This window comes from Cannabis sativa, chromosome 6 (genome assembly GCF_029168945.1).
Source record: "Cannabis sativa cultivar Pink pepper isolate KNU-18-1 chromosome 6, ASM2916894v1, whole genome shotgun sequence".
Classification (NCBI taxonomy): Eukaryota; Viridiplantae; Streptophyta; class Magnoliopsida; order Rosales; family Cannabaceae; genus Cannabis; species Cannabis sativa.
Genome location: NC_083606.1, coordinates 697,392 through 718,514, shown reverse-complemented (window position 1 = coordinate 718,514; position 21,123 = coordinate 697,392). Strand labels below are relative to the sequence as shown.

Below are 21,123 nucleotides of genomic sequence, written 5' to 3'. Positions count from 1 at the left end.
CAAAGTTTCTAATATTTAACCAGGGCCGGCCCTGAAAATATATGGGCCCAAGACGAAATAAATTTTGGGGCCCTAAAAAATACATTAAAAAAAATATCAAAAAAAGAGTGTTATGGGATTTGAACCCATGACCTTGAATATTATGGCTGCCACCTCAACCAACCAAGCTATGAATATTTGTTGTTTATAATACACTTAATTTTACTTAAATAAAAGCCTAATAATTTTTTTTAATTTTTTTATTTTGGGCCCCCGAAAAGTGTGGGCCCTAGGCACGGGCCTAGCCCGCCTATGCCTAGGGCCGGCCCTGTATTTAACTCTACTACCACTACTACAAAATAAATCTTTAGAGGTATTTTTTTATCGAGTTTAGTAATAAATAACCGACAGCATAAGATTCGATGTGGAGATTATAATTAGCAGACCTCTATTATTAATTAATTTACTATTAAATAAGAAAATAAATATTGAGAAGTGCTATTATCAATCTTTATTATAATTTTTTAGTTAACTTTTTGCACCCGAAAATACATGTCAGAATATTTTTTTTCAATTTTTTTTCATAGCAGTATTCGTTATGCTTACAACATCATCTTTATAAATTTTTAAAAAGAATTTGATAATTTAGAGTGCTAAAAATACATTTGAAATTTTTTAACTCACGTGGTAAATTAGAATATCAAAAATTTGTATTCGGCATTGTAAACTATTCAATTTTTTTTAAATATTTACAACGAATACCGCTATAAAAAAATTTTAAAAAAATTCTTTCATATAAGTTCTAATTAGGACCCTTGATAAATGTTTGAGCTTGACACGATACCCGAGGCACTGACATATATATATATAACACTATAAATATGTATATATGTAGGAAGGTAGTTTAGAGAGAGTGATTTAACAAAAAAGTTGTGATTTTGAGTTGTGGGTTTTGATTAAGATGACTGTGGGAGCAGGAATAACGGCAACGGAGGGGAATTTAAGGGTGTTGGGGAAGACTGTTCTGGTTGATGTTCCTGACAACATTGTTCTCACACACACCGCCGGTGATCATCATGGGGCTTTTCTTGGTGTTGTCTCTGATCAGATTGGCAGTCGTCGTGTCTTCTCTCTCGGCAAACTTCAGTAAGTTAAGCTTAATGCTTTCATCCCATGTATATATATAAGTATATATGTAATGTATGTTATATGTTTGTGTAAATGTCTTTGAGTTTTGTTTGGGAAATTTGATTTTCTATGCTTAGAAAATCAAAAAATTTGATTTATAAACCAATAATTAAAACCCTAAAAAAACTATACCTTTTTTTTCAAAACCCCAAAAATACCCCCAAACTAAAACTATCTCTCTTTCTCTCTCTATCTAGCCGGTCCCAATAATCCCACACCCCAGGTCCGATGGTCGGACCATGGGGTCCGATGGGGTCCGACCAATCGGACCCATCGGACCCGAAGGTCCGACCATCGGACCCTTTCTTCCTCTCTCTCCAAAATCGCAGAAAAAAAAAAAAATTAAAAAAAAATTCAAAGGTCCGATGGTCGGACCTTGGGGGTCCGATGGGTCCGACCATCGGACCGCCAAGGTCCGACCATCGGACCATCTGATACTTGACGAATGAAAATGAAAAGGCAAAGGATTTCACTCGCTCCTGGCAAGTGAGATGCACGGGGAATGGAGTGGGACATAGTTCGTGGATCCCCTGTGGCCCAGTGGAAATGGTGGGGTTGGGAATTTTATGGGCCTTTTTTGGCTTGCGAAAATATCAACTTTTTTTTTTTTTTTTTTTTTCTGCGATCCGAGAGAGAGAGGAAGAGAAAGGTCGATGGTCGGACCTTGGGTCCGATGGGTCCGATTGGTCGGACCCCATCGGACCCCAAGGTCCGACCATTGGCTCTGAAACTTTTTTTTTTTTTTTTTTTTTTTTTTTTTTTTTCTGCGATCTGAGAGAGAGAGAGGAAGAAAGAGTGGGTTTCGTGGGTGGCGTTTGGGTCCGATGGGGATGGGGTTTGGGTCCGTTGGGGTCGACTGTGAGTTGAGAGAGAGAGAGAGTTGGCTGAGAGAGATAGAGAGAGAGATGATGCAGAGAGAGAGAGAATTGTGAGGGGGTATATTTGGGGTTTTGAAAAAAAAAGTATAGTTTTTTTATAGTGTAAATTTTTGGTATAATAATAAAATTTTTTAATTATTTAAGCATATTAATTCAAATTTCCCTTTTGTTTTGTTAAGAACACAACAAAGCAGAAAGTGAAGAAATGCCTGAAAAAGTTTCTGTTTTGTTTTGTAATTTTATATCTATATATGTATAATGTATATGTTTATAGTGTTGTGTATAATTGTATGAAGGTGTTTTTTTTTAACTTGAAAATTCATTTGGGGTTCTGTGTTTATATTACTTGTTAAGTTCAATTATATTGAGAATCTTCTTAATGATAATATATGTAAAAATGTATGAAGATCTATTCATTTTTTTTTTCAATTTAATTTATTAATTTTTATTATTAATAAGAACAGATCAAAGGAGAGAGAATTGCTTGAAACACTCTCTCTTCTTGAAATTCTGAAAAAAAACAAAACAAAGTTTGTAACTTTTTTCTGCATTTTCTGTTTGTTAACTCTTCTTTTGTTACATTTGTGAAAATTATAGCTTTCTTTCTTTTTGTTTTTCTGTTTTTTAAGGAAAAAAGCTAAAGAAAGAGCCTTTTCTCTCTAATTCATTTTCATATTGTGAAATTTATCAATATGAAGTACTAAAATTTGTAAAACAATCTTACTTAACACAATGTAAATTTAAGATCCTTTTGCGATTATAATAGTCGTTTATGATCTCATACTGTAATTCATGGTCGTCTCCGACCATATAAAGTCATTTTACTAATAAAAATATTTAAAAAGTCATTTTACTTATAAAAATTTTGATAAAGATTATTTTGCCAAACGATTCTTATAAAGCTAATTTTAAAATTCTGAATAAAATAAAAGAAATCAAGCAAAGTTAAAAACTTTTCTCAGTAAAAAACAACCCCAAGAAATTACTTTTGAATTTTACATTCTAAAGCTAGTATCTTTATGAGTTTTTGTTCTTGTGTATCATAATGTAATAATGTTTGGTGTGTTTGTGGACAGGGGGTTGCGTTTCATGTGTGTTTTCAGGTTCAAAATGTGGTGGATGACACAGAGAATGGGCTCTTATGGAAAAGAGATTCCATTTGAGACTCAATTTTTGATTGTGGAAGCTAATGAAGCTAATGACAATGATGATCAATCTTCAATCTACACTGTTTTCTTACCCATTCTTGAAGGTGACTTTAGAGCTGTTCTTCAAGGGAATCAAAATGATGAGCTTGAAATCTGCTTAGAAAGTGGTAATATATATACATACATATATACATATACATCTTATCAAAAATCAATGTTGATAATCAATTTGAGTCTAAAAAAAGTGTCTAATTTTCTCAGGTGATCCTGATGTTGAAGATTTTGAGGGAAGTCATTTGGTGTTTGTTGGAGCTGGATCTGACCCCTTTGATGTTATCACTAATGCTGTCAAGTAAGTATGAGTTAAAAATATTTCACTAATCGTCCAAACTAAACTGAATAAACTGGCGAAAAATGCAACTCAAATAAACGAACGAAAATCTAAAATGCCTAATTAATATATTGGGTGAGTTGAAAAATGAAAATTATTACAATTTGCTCAATATAACCGAATAAATCGATTTATATTTTATTTAAAAAGAAATTACATAAATTATGTTCAATACTTCTTTTTTATTTAAAATTTAGACTTTATATGATGTTTTATTTTATATTTGAATATTAGAATATTTGAAAATGTAGATGTTACACTATGAAAGCCATAAACAAAATATATAATTGTATAGTCATTAATGGATATCGAATGAGAAAATAGAATTTTAGTTCATTTGGGAGATTGACACTGTTTTGAAGAATGCATTTTGGGATTCATTCTGTCTCGAAGAGGACCCGTTACCTATCAGTAGACTATATTAATATTCACCAATGCTGTCAAGAAAGTGTCTGATATCATATGATTTTGTTTAATTCAAATTTTTGGGTAAATTTCTGATCTTTATCTTTATCCATTTCAGGACTGTTGAAAAGCATTTACAGACATTTTGTCACCGTGAGAAGAAGAAGGTTAGTTTAGTTAGTTAGTTTCGTACAAAAGTTTAAGTCTTTTTTCAACCAATTTTGATTATGATGATAAAATGGTTAAATTCAGATGCCAGACATGTTGAACTGGTTTGGATGGTGTACATGGGATGCTTTCTATACTGATGTCACTTCAGAGGGTCTTAAGCAAGGATTGGAGAGCTTAGAGAAGGGTGGAAGTCCCGCGAAATTCGTGATAATCGACGATGGTTGGCAATCTGTTGAAATGGATCCTACTGGTACTGAACACAAGGCAGATAATTCCGCAAAGTAAGTGCCTTTAGAAGGCATAATCGGTTTCTGTTTCTCGATGCTCAGTTTGAGTTTCTTGCTAAGTTCTCTTTCTGTCTTTGCAGCTTTGCAAATAGGTTGACAAACATCAAAGAAAATCACAAATTTCAGAAAGATGGCAAAGATGGTCTTAGCCATATTGTTTCTGATATTAGAGAGCAACATTCATTAAAGTAAGAAATGATTGTTAAGTTTAACTATCGATTATAGATAGATACCTAAGTTTAATTTTTTACAGTAATAATATTTAAGTTATATTTTTAGAACTTTCTTACTTAACTGACTTTTAAGTATCAAGTCAATAATTACATAGCAGTTTCTAATTGATCTAGCCATCAATTTTTATTTTTCATTGAAATATATCAATAAGAAAATGACACGTGGGTATTGACTTGGCATGTTAAACTTATAGAACATGTTATTTTCCATCGGTATTTATCTATAACTTGGAGTTAAACTTAGTATTTATGCCGCAAATTAATCATTTAAATGATTGTTGAACTTGAAAAATTCAGCCAATTTTTACACTCTTTTGTTGTTTTGATGAATTTTCAGGTATGTTTATGTATGGCATGCTATAACAGGTTACTGGGGTGGTGTTAGACCGGGAATAACCGAAATGGAACACTACGAATCCAAGATGACTTATCCTGTTTCATCACCTGGTGTTCAATCCAATGAGCCTTGTGAATGTTTGGAAAACATTACCAAGAATGGTCTTGGCCTGGTCAACCCTGAGAAAGTCTTTAGCTTTTACAATGAGCTTCATTCGTACCTTGCATCGGCCGGTATCAATGGTGTCAAAGTCGATGTTCAGAGTGTTTTAGAGACTCTTGGAGCGGGACACGGTGGAAGGGTGAAACTAACTAGACAATATCATCAAGCATTGGAGGCATCTATTGCTAGAAACTTTCCTGATAATGGAATTATTTCTTGTATGAGTCATAACACAGATGGTTTATACAGGTATATATTGCTAACCTCTCATGAATTTGGTTAAGAGGAATGAAAACACGGAAATAAGAATGAGAATGAGAATAAAAATAGAACAAAATGGAATAGTCATTTCTCATTCCACGAAAATGGCGGAAAAGTTATGCTATTAGAATCAACCGAACAAAGGAACAGAATAAAAATTGATTTATTTCCAATCCATTCCATTACATGACAGTTATGTTTATAATTCTCTCTTGATTTTGATTCTTTTTTTTTTTTTATGTTTTTGCAAGCTCTAAGCGAGCTGCGGTTATAAGGGCTTCGGACGATTTTTGGCCAAGAGATCCAGCCTCACACACAATTCACATTGCATCAGTTGCTTACAACACCGTTTTCCTCGGTGAATTCATGCAGCCTGATTGGGATATGTTTCATGTAAGTTCCGAAAAACTATAGCTCAAATGTTCAGGCATGTGGTTAATTTTCCCTTGTTGGCTTCACCATTTTCGGTTTCTTTTCAATTGTTAGAGCTTGCATCCAATGGCGGAATACCACGCTGCAGCTCGAGCAGTAGGAGGATGCCCTATCTATGTTAGGTACTATGTTTTTCGGTTAATTACATTCTGCCTTTTCTTTCTCCTCAAACACTTGTTATAAAGAAGAAATTGTTTTTCATATATTGCAGTGATAAGCCTGGTCAACATGATTTCAATCTCTTAAAGAAGATTGTTCTTCCCGATGGCTCGATCTTGAGGGCTAAACTCCCCGGAAGACCAACAAGAGATTGTTTGTTTTCGGATCCTGCTAGAGATGGAAAAAGGTACACACTAATATCATACTATAGTCTCTAGAGCTTTTACTCTATTTCATTCCCATGTTCCTAAAAAGAAAAGGTTTGCAGCCTTTTGAAGATTTGGAACATGAACGCGATTTCGGGTGTTGTTGGAGCCTTCAATTGCCAAGGAGCAGGGTGGTGCAAGGTTGGGAAGAAGAATCTTATCCATGATGAAAATCCAGGCATAGTGACTGGGGTTATTAGAGCCAAAGATGTTAATTATCTGCATAAGGTGGCTCATGAGAATTGGAGTGGTGATGTTGTCATATTCTCCCATCTTGGTGGTATGTTTGTTATGAAAACTTTGATACTAACTAATTAACTAACTAATTTATTGTCATTGAAACTTAGGCCATGTTTGGTAGGATGGAGGGAGAGTTTAGGAAGGATGGAAAGGATGGTATCGAGGAAATTAGTTGTTAAAATTACTATAATATCTTTTTAATATTAAAATTCATTATTTTTTTAGAGGATAATTTTGATGTTTATTTTGTCTTTTTTTTTTTTTTTTAAATTGTTCCAAATGTAGAGGGATTAGATTTTTGAGATTTGGAGGAAAAATGTCTTCCTCCAACTCTCTTCTCCCTCCACTTTCCATCCACTCATCTCTCCTCCCTACCAAACATCGTGTTAGATGTATTCGAGTCTGTTTAGTATGTACTATATCATATTTTTATATAATACTATGTGTGAAAATGTTGTATATTAATATGCACATATCAATCAATATTAAACATAGTATATATTTTAAAATGTTGAATTTTTGGACTATTATCACTAACAACTGAATTTGAAATTAAACATTAGAGATAAGAAACTTATACAATTTGTTTTGTGGTAAAATTTTACAGGAGAAGTAGTGTATCTCCCCAAAGATGCATCTTTGCCGGTGACACTAAAATCGCGAGAATATGAAGTGTTTACGGTGATTCCAGTGAAGGAGTTGTCCAATGGAGCGAGATTTGCTCCAATTGGGTTAACAAAGATGTTTAACTCAGGAGGAGCCATTAAAGGAGTGAATTATTATGATGATGAGTACTCCAAAAGAGTTGAGATGAGAGTTTGTGGTTGCGGTTTGTTTGGTGCCTATTCATCTACAAAACCGAAAAGAGTTGTAGTTGATTCAGAGGAAATGGAATTCGAATACGATGAAACATCTCGTTTGGTGAATGTCGTTTTGAGAGTTTTGGAACAAGAATTGCACATTTGGAACATAACCATTGAGCTCTAAAATAGAGCGTGTTTCACTTGTGGTGAATGTTTTCGCTAAAATATTACATACAGTGACGTGACACGCAATATTTTTATTGAATTTTACTTTAACATGTCATTGTTATAGTTATTTAGTCTATTAGTACAATAAAGAAAATATGTAACATACATATTTACACTGCATATTGAATAAGAATTTATTGCTTACTGCAACAGAAAAGGACACCATTTTTTTTTCAGTTTCTCACATGTGTCATTGGCTAGACTGGATCAATATGGTACTTCTATTCAAAATATTGGGTATATCTTTTTATATCATTTTAAGAAATAATAAATATATATTTTTTTGAAAAGAATAATTGAAATAATATTTACTTATAATGTGGTAATATTTTACCTAGTTTTGTTATTTTCTATCAATTTTCTCTACTTCGTCTTCTTCAATTGAATTTCTCCTAACCGATCTCCATAAATGAAAACGTAACTTCTTCAACCACAAAGAACTTTAAAAATTATAATACGAAACATCATCAAGTAAGGAAAATTGTCCTTGTATTATTTTATCAATTTATAAAAGTTTCAAGTTCAACAATGAGGAATTGAATCAATAACATTAGCTAAACACAACAAGGAAAAAAGCGCGATCATATTTGTGTTTGTACAATGAAAATTCATTTTTAATGACAAAATAAGGTCTCAAGAACGCCAACCAAAAGAGGGCGGCGGGCACTAGAGCTAGTAGTAGTAAGTAACCGATCATTTCATCGAAACAAATTTGTGTAGAAAGCTAGATTGTCTTAGCAACTTTAGGCAGAGATTTAAGGAGAGACGGCGATGGCTTTCTCAATGTGTGAATGAGAAGGATCATCAGTGACATTAGTGTCAAAGCCCCGGCTTGATGAGCGCTGCCAAGGGAGACTGGCACGTACGATAAAAGGGTAGATATCCCTAAGGTAACCTGCAACGACGATTACAAGAACGATCAAATATTGTTCGGTTCTAGCTACATGTTCATGGGAAAGAACAAAGTTTTGATCTTTAAAGAAATTAAGTTATGGAAACATATGAATGAACCTGAAGACCAGCCATGCCAACAGTGCTTCCGATCAAATATCGAACTGCAGGATGAAGATCCACTTTCCTTGTTAACCACCATAATGAACCGATTGAAACTAAAGTTGCTGTTGCCAGAATACGATGGTCAAGCTGCAAATGAGTTAAAAGGATTATTCTACCATCGGTTACTATGCAGGACAACTAAGACTTTGAGCTCATAGGAAAATTGAGCAATTAGAAGAATCATCTAGAATACGGATTGAGTCATGTTAATCCGAAAATCACCTGCACTGTTGAGGTATTCTCAAAGAAGTTGCGAATAAGTGGCTTCATTTCTAGAACATCCTCAGGTATCCATGTATCACCCATCTTCGGAAAAGTATTGTAAGCATGCCCCTAAAAGTTCACAAAACAAAATCATTAACAAGACATGCAACTAGCAAATAAATACACAATATTTACTAATTAATTTGTACATACAGCATCATTTCCTGCAACAAATGCTCCCGAGACAGCAGTAATACCGACGAGTAAGCTAACAGGAAGAGCAAGTCTCTTTACTTTTGCAGCCCCTTTAACCCATGATATTGATTCTGCAGGTGGTTCGGGCATTACAACCGAGAGACCTGTCCAGAGGAGGCCACTGTATATAGCAAATGCCGAAGTAAGATGAGCTGCAAGCCGATATGGGCTTACTCTAGGCTGAGCATATTCAGATGGCGGTTCCTATTTGAAAAAATAAAGAGTAATTAAAATGAGCACAAACCGAAACATTTTTACTATTCAAATATGCAAATAAACTTAATCTCAGGTGTCCAACCTCTAAACCACTTTTAACCATCCACCAGCCAATCAGACCCTGCCCAGCACCAAGGGCGAAAAGAGTAGAGAGTTTAAGTCCGAGTCGTACGGTAATGTATCCTTTACGAAGAAAATATGAAAAGGGTAAAGCAAACATGATACCAAGAGCTCTTCCCCACATACGATGTGCATATTCCATCCAGTATATAAACTTGAATTCATCAATACTCATTCCTCGATTAACCCTGCACGAGCCACAATCCATAAATGCATCAAATATTAATAAAATGATAGCAAATAGCATCAAAATCATTGTCCAAACTCTCAAAATCCTCAAACACTGACCGCTTATATTCAGGGGACTGCTTGTACTTATCGAATTCATGTAACCATTCCTCATCAGATAGAGGAGGAAGTCCGCCACTAAACTTCCAATCAGTCATCGAAAGACCAGATCTTGTTAGTCGTGTAACACCTCCAAGTACGACCATACTAAAAACCCAAGCAGCAGATCCAAAAAGCCAGATCCCAACCATTTTTTGAGCATGAGGTCCGCCGTTTACAAGTAGCTTTAATCCTTCATTACTTTTCGCATTAAGGGATTGCACCGTGGAAACATTTCTCAACGATGGAACATACTGAGAATGAATTGCACTATAAACTCATTACACATGTATTAAAATTACATGAATTGTGTTCCGAAATCAAGTAAAACTGTGTTAGAACAAGTTCATTCATTACATTAAAATTTTCATGGAATACAGGGTAGCCATAAGAAACATATAATATGGAAAGCACAAATATAGAAATAATTCTACTAGGAGATAATATATATATATATATATATATATATATATATATAAATAAACTATGATCGACAGAACATATTAATAAAGTTGCAATTAAAACAAGCTGATTAAAAAAGAGATAAAATATTAACTTAAGGATCTCAAACTCTTTGTTGTTGCAACAGCCAAGCCAATTTTTTCGATGTCAAGATTTGAAGAAAGAAAAAAAAAACTAGGAACAACGGAGAAAGGAAGATGGCATTGAACCAGCCATTTCAGTCACAAGAACACTAAAAAAACAAACAAAAAGTTTTTTTTTTTTAAAAGAAATAATCTGTTTCTGATCTCCCAATCTATGACTGTCTACTACTGGAATGACATTTTGCAGATGGAGATCTCGAAATGGCGTTTAATGTAGTTAAAGCTAATCAATTCAGCTCAAATTGTTTGAAGTTGGTTCCCAGCTTCCATACAACAAAATTTAGCAAAACACAATCTTTTAGTTCTAAAGATAAAGATAGAAGAAGAACCTTAGGGGAAGATCGGAAATCATGCACAATTCTCCGTACAATTCCAGTGGAGAAAAATCTGGAGGTCTCCTCCCTCACAACACTAGACGAAGATGATGCTGTTTTGGTGAGGTGGTTGTAAAGAGCCTTACTGTTGCCTTTCACCAACAAAAATGACGACAATCGGCTCCGGAACATCTCTTTCTTTCTGTCTCAATACCAAAGCCAATGTGTTAAGGTTTTAACTTCTACTAACTTTTATTGATAATACAAAATATTTCTTAATAAACTAGTTAAACAACTATATCAAAAAAATCATTTTGAAATAGCAACTGAGATTCTAAATGCAAGCAATTACAACTGTGATGTGATTGGATAAGAGGCATATATTTTGACAGATTCTAATCTTTATTTGCAAATTAAGCAGAATGATTCATCATTTTAAGAAAGAATGAAACAAAGGCAGAGAAACTAATAGAGGTGATGATGATAGAATTCCATTTGCAATTTATAGAATGAGAATGTAATATAATGAAATGAAAAAGGACCCTTATCTCATCCAATTAATATGGATGAGAATGCAATATATTGAAATGATGTGATTCTATATCTATAGGTATTTCAAGCCTAATCTCATGCTAAGTAACTCAATGAGTTTGATATGTAATTTCTAAACAAAATAGCTATGAAAAAAGTTAAATTAAACTCTTGAGTGATGAGTGTTAATACATTATTACTAATGGTGTTTATTAAGAACAACAAAACCTTAATTACTTATATTATTACTAATGAGTCATGAACACCTTTCCTGAAATCAACCTTATATTTCTAATAACATTGAACAATTAATATAAACAACTTATTCACATAGACATTTTATCAAACACTTCATATACCAATTACAACACACACATTTTATCAAATACATACATATATATAAATATAATATCAACTATGACAATATCAAAACATACAAAGATATTAAATGAAGACAAATTGAGCCCCATTAGTAACTACAAAAAAAAAAAAGTAGGCAGGAGAAATGGTTTACCGTGTAGGTGAGTTGAGAAACGGAGAGTTGGTGAGTGAGGTGTAAGGAGGAGGGTGAAGATGACCGTCGGTGGGGAATGCAGGCGGTGCTTGAGGCGGCGCGTGGATGAACGCACAACGATGGGGAAAGATTTAAGCTTTGAGGTGATCGAAGAAGAAGAAGGACTTGATTTAATTTACTTCAAAATTAAGGACTTTAATATAAATTTAATATACTTTTTTACTTTTTTTAAAAAATATTATTATTATTATTAGAGTAATTTACGGTGTAAATACTTAAGTTTATTTCTTGATTATAAATAAATATTTAAGTTCAATTTTAGACCGATAATAATACATAAGTTATATTTTCAGAACATTCGTAAGTATCTAACTGTTAAGTATCAAGTCAATGGTCATGTGTTAATTTTTAATTAAAAATTATACCAATAAGAAAATAACATGTGAATAATTATTTGACATTTAACGGTTATGTAGCTATAGAAGTTCCAAAAATATAACTTAGGTATTAAAAATTTTAAAAATTAAATTTAAGTATTTATATGCAACCGAAAATCAAAGTATTTATGTCGAAAATTATTATTATTATAAAGTTTTATATATCTTCTTGATATTAAAATTGAATGAGTGTTTACATAAACTCAATTACTTATTGGACACCTAAATGTGTCCATAACCATATGAAAATATGTGGTGTTGGTGTTGGGCAATACTCTACTCTACCATGTAATAATAACTTAATGTGTAATTAATAATGGTACATCTAGTCTTTGATTTTCAGTCTAATTAAATATTAAAAAAGATTAATATACCTTAATGTATTTATTTTTTTTTTTTTTGAAGAAGAGAATTAATGTATTTAATATATAACAATAATTTGTCTCTTATTTTGGACAATAACAATAATATTTTTTCTTTTGAGATTTGAAAAAATTTGGTAAGAAAATCCAAAAGCAGCATTTGGTTCTTCTAAGGCCATATATAAGGGATTATTTTACAAATATACAAAAATAATAAAAAAAATTACAAAAATATAATTATACAGAATTTTAATATTTTTAATTTATTTACAGAAAATATAGTTTTTTTTTTTTTATGTATTTTTATATTTAATTCTTGTTAATTTGTTGTTGATTTTTTGCTATCTGTATATTATTTTTTGTCATTGTTTGGATGTTATTTTCTTGTTACTTTTATGTAGTTATTTTATTGTTTTCGTGTTGTTTTTACGATACAAGGTAAAAATATAAACAAAAATCTTAAAACCTAAAAATGTAAAATGTTTACCAAAAAAACAGTACTTTATGGTACAAATACTTTGTTTTCAAAGAAAAAATGGTATAAATCGTGAATTAAATCCAAAAGTGGTATTTTGTTCTTCTAAGCCCATTTGAAACTTTTCAAAAAAGCCCAATCCCATAGGCCCAATAAGCAATAGTGATAAAAACTCGAAGCCACTCTCAGAGCTCTTGAGCTAACCAACAATGGCGTACTCAGCTACAAGGCGTAGCTTAATCTCCATCATCAACCGAACTCTCTCCTCTTCTCCTTCTTCAACCTCATTCTCAACTCGCCATCGTTTAGCTTTAGCACTACTAAATCAACAACCCCAACTCGTCGTCCCTGACTCAGTAAAATTCTCAGTCCGGTTCAAGACTTCCGGGTCGGGTTACTCGCCGCTAAACGATCCGGCTCCGAACTGGAGCAACCGTCCACCTAAAGAGACTATTCTCCTCGATGGGTGTGACTATGAGCATTGGCTTATTGTAATGGAGTTCGCTAATGAGCCTAAACCATCTGAGGAGGAAATGGTCAATTCTTATGTCAAAACCCTAGCCACTGTTCTTGGGAGGTAATAAGCTAAATTGGGTTTGATTGTTAGAGGGGTTTGAGAAAAGATTGGATATTTGTTAATGGGGTTTGATGTTTTTTGTGTTTTGTAGTGAGGAAGAGGCTAAGAAGAAGATATACTCTGTTTCTACAACTACTTATACTGGTTTTGGTGCTTTGATTTCAGAGGAGCTTTCCATCAAAGTTAAAGGTATTGCTTTATAATTTTGTTGTTTATGGCTCATTTGATTTTATAAATGTTGTTCTTTTGATTAGTTTTTGAGTGTGTGATACTATGTGTATTGATTTGTTTTGTGTTCTAGAGAAATTTGCAGTAAATAAGTAAATATATATGGTAAACTATTTTGATCTGGTTGTATTATGCCCACACCAAAATAATGACTAGAGTTATTTTGGTCTTAAAAAAGTGTACTTTGGTGATTAAAACGCAATCATTTCATATTATTTTTGTGATTTTTTTGGTTTCTTTTAGCTGAATCTATTCATGATCATTCATTTATTGTTTCTGGTTTTTCAATTATATGAGGATATGTATATTGATTCGAGAGGAGCTTTTTATTCTTATATTATTGCTTTAAACTATGAATTTTATTAGTTGATGGGCTCATTTGATTTAGAGATGTTATTCTTTTGATTACATTTTGAGTGACTGTTGCTATGTTTTTTGAAGATTTTCATGTAAAGTAATGTAAATAGTCAATTGTTTGAGAGGAAAAATTAGTTCTAAGACTTATGGCCACACTAAAATGGAAGTGATTTGTTTGTAAAAAAGTTCACTATCCTGATTTAAGTGCAATCATTTTAATTATATTTGTTGGTCTTTTCAAGTATTTGTTGTACATACAGATATAGACCTTGACTTGTTTAGAGTTTGTCTGATTCTTTTCCCTTGGTTTGATAGAACTGCCTGGTGTTCTTTGGGTTTTACCGGATTCATATCTTGACGTTCCAAACAAAGATTATGGAGGTGAGCTTAAGCTTGTCGAAGAATCGATTATGGAGGTGTTCTTTGTTATGCAAGTACTCATATTTGTTTTTGTTTCAGGAGATTTATTCATTGATGGGAAAGTCATACCTAGACCACAGTTCAGGTTCACTGACAGACAACAACAACCATCTCGGAACAGGCCTCGAGCTCGGATGGATAGGCGTAGTAGAGAGCCAATGCAGAGCCAAAGGAGAGAACCGAACCAAAACTAGCTACACTGAATGATCATAGGCCCAATGTTGAACTATGATCCTTAAAAATCTTGGATTGTAAGTATTATGTGAGGTGGTAAACTTATTATGCTTGTTTTGATTTGTTTGTTATCATCTGCATTTATACAAAGTTTATAGACCTTGTTTTTATGTATTGGTGTAACCATTTTGAGAGTGAGCATAAAAGTTTGGGGTATTTTTATTTTCACATTTTAAAATTGTTTTTTTTTTTTCATAGAAACTCACATAGCAACCAACGAATTTAAACGCAATTAAAATTCACATAGAAATTATTAGAATAACTCAAACCGTAATTTTTTTTAAAAAAAGTCAAAAAATAATATGATAGTCCTAAAAGTTTATGTATTTCTTATAGTATTATTATTATTATTATTATTTTTTTTTTTTGATAAAAAAGCGTTCATAAAATAAATTGGTAAAATTAGACCTCTCGATCATTACATAACAAGTTTGTAGGTTTGTTATATTATTATTAATAAGCATGAGAAAGCACTAGTGTGTTTGGCCACTTATATATGAGAAATGATAAAGCAATTACCACAACAAAAGATGATAAATTGTTATTAGTGTATTTTTATATTGAGTTTCACATATTTAGATTAGTGCTATTAGAGTTTAATTTGGAAAAACAATAATAAATCATTGAAATAATACTAAGTAAAAACGATATTATGCTCTTTTGTTCGAAAAAAATATATTACTTTATAATTAGTTAATAATTTTTTATATTATTTATTAAAATAAAATATATAGAATTTAATATTAAAATATATCAATAATAATATGCCACTAGATTATAATTACACAATGATTTCTAACTTTTTTTTTTCTTTTTCCTTTTTTTCACATGATTAGGAACAATGATACAATATTTTAATAGTTTTTATTTTCTTTTTTTAACAGAAACAAACTCTTTATAGTTGAGTTGTTTGTGTTTATATGTTATGGCTAAGATTGAGTAAAAACTTTGTCATCACCAATTGACACGTAAAAACCTTAGAAACAAACCACGTAATATAGTTTCATAATAAAGATAACCATTGATATAAGTAGGATCATCTCTTTTACTCTATATATAACACATATCATATAGTGTGTGTCAATTGTCATCTACTTAATCTTTTTGAAAAACAATATGACCATTTCATCCAATCAACCCCAAGAGTTATCATCATTAGGCTTTTATGGGGATGGAAGTAGTAAAAATATTGGTAAACAACAACAACAACATGTTACAACAATAATGTTGGCATGTGTTGTGAGCATACTGATTGGAGGGCCTCTTTTGGCAATGGCAGGGTTGAGTTTCATGGCATCACTTGTCATTTTACTTGTTACCTCGCCACTACTTGTGTTCATATTCGGCCCTCTTTCGTTAGCCCTAGTTGCGGTGTTGGTGGCAGCCGTGGCCGGTTTTGGTGCGGCTGCTGTTGTAGGGCTCGGCGCCTTATCTATTGTTCGATTGATTTGTAAGGGAACTCAGAAGTTGGAAACTCTTTAGTGTATGTTTGTTAGTGTGTTATGAGTGATACATAACACAAGAGAGTATGTAATGTTTGTTAAGTGTTTATGTTAGGGTTATAATAAAGAGAATGTTTCACAAATACACAAAACTAATAAAAAAAAATGCAAATTTATGGATGTAAGGAATTTTAAATATTTTTATGATTTTATTTACTAAAAATATAGTCTTTTGATGTATTTTTAAGTTGTATTTTTGTTAATTTTTTGTTATTTGTATGATATTTTTTTATTATTGTTTGTATTTTATGTAGTTTTCTTGTTGTTTTTATAGGATACCGTAAAAATATTAAAAAAAAAATCTTTAAACGTAAAAAAGTAATTTATTTTTATAAAAAATAGTGTTTTATATAATTATCTCAATAATGAATAATTTTGGAAATTTTACTATTTTGTATTTGTTGTTATTTAAATGTTGTTTAGATCTTATATTTTTGTTATTCTTATATAGTAATCTTGTTGTTATAGTTTTATTTTTATAGAATATAATAAAAATATAAAATAAAAAAAAAAAAACTTGAAAAAAGTAAATTTTTTATAAAAAAAAATATATTTTATATAATTATTCCAATAATAAATGAGTTTGGAAATTTTATTATTTTGTATTTGTTGAAGGAAAGGCTTAGAGATTAACGAGTTGGACCCTTAATTGCGAGCTTTTATTTATTAAAGGGCTATTTTTAAAAATATGTGAAAAATTGTTAAGGTTATGATAAATATGGTATAAAAAGTAAATATCATTAAATATGGCATTATCTAACCAATCAAACTAAAATATAGTTTTCTTTTAAAAAAAAACCATATTAAACATTAAAAAAAAAATCTGAATTTAAAATTCATAAAAAATAAAAACTTAATTAAATTACTATAAAAAATATTAAAATTCCTTTCATAATTATTTTTTTAAAAAAAAATAAAACATATAAAATTATAGTGATCGCCGAAGTTGTTACTCGTACCGGAAAAGTCACTGGAGTTTACTGTCGGCATCGGAAAAGTCGTCGGAGTAGCCGCTGGTGCCGTAAAAGTCGTCGGAGTTGCTGCCGGCGCCAAAAAAGTCGTCAGATTTAGCATTGTCCCTGGAAAAATCATCGAGAAACTGGTTTCTTGATGAAGAAGAAACCAGTTTCTTAGTGATTTTTTCGGTAATTTTACCGGTGACAATGCCAAGTCCGACGACTATTCTGGAGTTTGATGTCGGTGCCGGAAAAGTCGCCTAAGTAGTTGCCGGTGTCGGAAAAATCGCCGGAGTTATTGCCGGCGTCAAAAAGTCGTCAAAATTGGTATTGTCGCCAGCAAAATCACTAAGAAAATAACCAAGTGTTGGGTTTTATGCCCTAAATAAAACTCATTTCAATATAATCAGATTTACTTATTAATATAGATCAGAAATAACATTTAATGTTGCATGGTTCACATGATTTATTTCATGATTATATGTACATAATGTATAAATTCATCTGAAACCCTTTTCACATACTTGATCCTGTTTATTGTGCCGTCAACACATTGGAAAGTAAACATGACTATGTGAATAAAGTTTCCTAGATTTATCAGACACAGGGTTTTACTGATATGATAATCTACAACAGAGTTTACTTGTATTTGGAGAAATACTATGTTCTTTCCAGAACATTGGTTAAAGTAAAGCTCAGGTTGGATGCATGGAGTATGCATCGGAAGGGACCGATATTGAACTTTGACTTAGATTTATTAAACTTACCGTAATATCTATTCAAGTCAATATCGCCAAGTTGATCCTAGATCAAATGATCTTAATCCTGATATGATTAGGCTCAATCTTGAAAGGCTATTCGTGTTCTTTGATTTGTTAGTTAAGCCTACTTTTAGGTCAGGGTGATACGTACATTTTGGGAACACGGTAGTGCAATTGAGTGGGAGCGCTATCATAAACATGGAATCTATAGCTTCTATCTGGCGAATAGTAAGCAAAGGATGATCTCCTTCGAGCTTGACCAAACGAACATAAATGGTGGAGTACTCATTTCACATAAGCTGAAATATCATTTATACGGGGTCAAGTGTTTTAAGGAATAAATACATTGTAGGGTGTAACGGTAATTTAATCCCTTTACAGTGTAGATCATTCATATAGAGGATCATTGATCACATTAGGATTATAACAATGGATAACTAATGATGTGTCTATATGGTGGAACATATAGAGCATTCTATATACTGAGAGTGCAATTCTAAGTTCTATGCGTGGATTCAACGAAGAATTAATAAGTTAGTGAATTTTAGTGTTAAATTCTTGATCTACTTATTGGAAGCTCGGTTATATAGACCCATGGTCCCCCCACTAGTTGAGATAATATTGCTTGTAAGACTCATGTAATTGATTTTGATTAATAAATTATAATTCTCAAATTAGACTATGTCTATTTGTGAATTTTTCACTAAGTAAGGGCGAAATTGTAAAGAAAGAGTTAATAGGGGCATATTTGTTAATTATGATACTTTGTATGGTTCAATTAATAAATATGATAAATGACAATATTATTTAATAATTATTTATAGTTATTAAATAGTTAGAATTGGCATTTAAATGTTTGAATTAGGAAATTGGCATTTTTGAGAAAATCAGATACAAAAGGTGTTAAAATTACAAAATTGCAAAAAGCAAGGCCCAATCCACTAAGTGTATGGCCTGCCACTTTTGTAGGAAATTTAAATTGATTTTTTCATTATTTTAATGCCATATAATTCAAATCTAACCCTAGTGGAATGCTATAAATAGATAGTGAAGGCTTCAGGAAAATTACACTAAAATTTTCTATTTTTCCTTCAGAGAAAAACCTGAGCCTTTCTCTCTCCCTATCTTTAGCTGCCACTTCTTCTTTCTCTTCCCTCTTGAAATTTCGAAATTTCTTAGTGTATGAGTAGTGCCCACACACAGCAAGTGATACCTCAATCATAGTGAGGAAGATCGTGAAGAAAGATCATCATCAAAGGAGTTTCAGCATAAAAGATTCAGAGAAAGAGATCCAGGTTCAGATATTGATAATGCTCTGCTACAGAAAGGAATCAAGGGCTAGATATCTGAACGGAAGGAGTCATTTAATTCCGCTGCAACCAATGTAAGGTTTCTTAAACTTTATATGTGTTTAATTTATCGTTTTAGAAAGTTCTTATTTAGGATGTTAATAAACATACTTGTGAGTAGATCTAAGATCCTGGTAAAATAATTTCCAATAACTGGCCTCAGAGCCATGGTAATTGATTTACTTACATGTAATTTGGACTTTAAAACGATTGTTTGTATGTTCTTTGGATGGTATCATGTTGTATTGAGTGTTATTTGATGATTGATTGATGATTGTGAAATTTTCGTGAAAAATAATTGTTATTTCGGTTCTGGAATTATTTTTATTGGATAGTATGGAAAAAATTAAGCAAGTTAGCCTTTTACAGAACTCAATTTGGATTTTATTTGAATTAGTTATGATTTTTTGAAGATTTAACAAAATCGGAAATTTGTCTTTGATAGTTTCGCGATCATGAGAACTGTCCGTACAGTTTCGGATTTTTTCCTTTTTCTTCAATTTTTCATACTTTTTCATGGAATTAACTTCCAATTTTTTGTATGGTTTTGTATATATACTATTACTATTCCTAATTCAATTCTAATTATCATTTTGAATTAATTTAAATTTTTTTTAATTTAATTCAAGATATTAGTGTAATTTGAATTTGAATAGAATTAGTATTTATCTTTTTGCTTAAAAAATCTATCTTATTTTAAAATTTGATTATATCTTATCTTATTTTAAATTTAAAAATAAGATATTAATAATCATGTAATTTTTAAATGATATAAGATATTTTGCTATTTTTTTAAATTTTGTTATTTTATTTATTTAAATTACATTTAAAATTTGAAAAAGATATTTATTTATCTTTTCTAATTTTTTATTTAATTTTTATTTATAAAATAACATTTAAAATTTAAAAGTAGTTAGCAATTTTTTTTTGAAATGATATTTAGGTTGGTTGAAACCTAATTTTTCAAAAATTGTAGGTTTAATTTTAAATTTAGATTTTTTTTAAAAATTTCGAATTTTTCAAATTTTTTTTTAAATTTTTCGAAAAATTTAATAAATATTTAATAATTATTTTTTCAATAATTATTTTTTTTTATTTAATTAATTATTTTCGAAATTAAATATTTAATTTAAAATTAAATAAATCCTACATCCAACTATCCAACTAACCTTGTTGCAGGAGTATGTGTTTTAGCTTATGTGTAAGTTTTTAAAACCTATTATTACTTGATTGCAAATAGCCATGGTTACTTTTTGCCAGATCTAATGATCTGATGGCTCCCTTGGTCAAGATAATAATTTGTAACAGGTATATTTACAATCTTCTTTCATCTGTGTATGACCTAGCAACATGATAGGACCCATCCAAAGTGTGCCTGTGTGAGCCTATGTGTTTAATTTCATTATAGATGCATATAGGTTGTTGTTGCTAAAATAAATTATCATAGTTCTTGATAGAATTTATTTAGGCCCATTTAGTTATTGGGCTTATTCAATTAATAACAGTTGTTCTTATTAAGGTTAAATTCCTCTCTTTTGGGCCTTGTGTGAGAGTTGGGAGCCATAGAAGTGGGTACGACATACTGAACCCAGCACCCCCTCACACAAACCACCCCAATTGTGAAGGCCCATTTGCCTGATTTGAATGAATGTACTAGGTTAATTACACTAGTTTAACCTAATTAAAATTGATTAGCAACATAATTAATTTCATTTATTTTGAAATTAATTTAAGAAAAATATAGTTTAAAGAATTATTTTTTATTCTAAGCTAAACTATATGTATTTTCTTGTATTTAATTAAATATAGAATTAT

The 21,123-nt window shown here is 31.3% G+C and overlaps 4 protein-coding genes across 4 annotated transcripts; 3 read left to right on the top strand and 1 right to left on the bottom strand.

The window, feature by feature from the left end:
* Positions 1–781: 781 nt before the first annotated feature.
* Positions 782–7,628, top strand: LOC115725032 (probable galactinol--sucrose galactosyltransferase 1). Its single transcript, XM_030654432.2, has 12 exons — positions 782–1,125; positions 3,122–3,360; positions 3,455–3,545; positions 4,108–4,156; positions 4,242–4,441; positions 4,528–4,635; positions 5,018–5,428; positions 5,692–5,833; positions 5,927–5,994; positions 6,084–6,218; positions 6,300–6,517; positions 7,085–7,628. Exons 1-12 carry the CDS (start codon positions 941–943, stop codon positions 7,462–7,464), a joined length of 2,226 nt encoding a protein of 741 aa, XP_030510292.2. The 5' UTR covers positions 782–940; the 3' UTR covers positions 7,465–7,628.
* A 352-nt stretch (positions 7,629–7,980) lies between these two features.
* On the bottom strand, positions 7,981–11,848 carry LOC115695714 (cytochrome c oxidase assembly protein COX15). The gene is made up of 8 exons (XM_030622784.2): positions 11,651–11,848; positions 10,621–10,807; positions 9,648–9,940; positions 9,322–9,547; positions 8,982–9,227; positions 8,787–8,897; positions 8,520–8,651; positions 7,981–8,403 (listed from the first exon to the last, which is right to left on the bottom strand). Exons 2-8 carry the CDS (start codon positions 10,795–10,797, stop codon positions 8,233–8,235), a joined length of 1,356 nt encoding a protein of 451 aa, XP_030478644.2. The 5' UTR covers positions 10,798–10,807; positions 11,651–11,848; the 3' UTR covers positions 7,981–8,232.
* A 1,259-nt stretch (positions 11,849–13,107) lies between these two features.
* Positions 13,108–14,910, top strand: LOC115695732 (multiple organellar RNA editing factor 3, mitochondrial). The gene is made up of 4 exons (XM_030622805.2): positions 13,108–13,501; positions 13,593–13,690; positions 14,402–14,467; positions 14,546–14,910. Exons 1-4 carry the CDS (start codon positions 13,134–13,136, stop codon positions 14,698–14,700), a joined length of 687 nt encoding a protein of 228 aa, XP_030478665.1. The 5' UTR covers positions 13,108–13,133; the 3' UTR covers positions 14,701–14,910.
* Positions 14,911–15,633: 723 nt separating this feature from the next.
* On the top strand, positions 15,634–16,400 carry LOC115695733 (oleosin G). The gene has a single exon (XM_030622806.2). The coding sequence runs from the start codon at positions 15,857–15,859 to the stop codon at positions 16,220–16,222; it is 366 nt and encodes a 121-aa protein (XP_030478666.2). The 5' UTR covers positions 15,634–15,856; the 3' UTR covers positions 16,223–16,400.
* Positions 16,401–21,123: the final 4,723 nt, after the last annotated feature.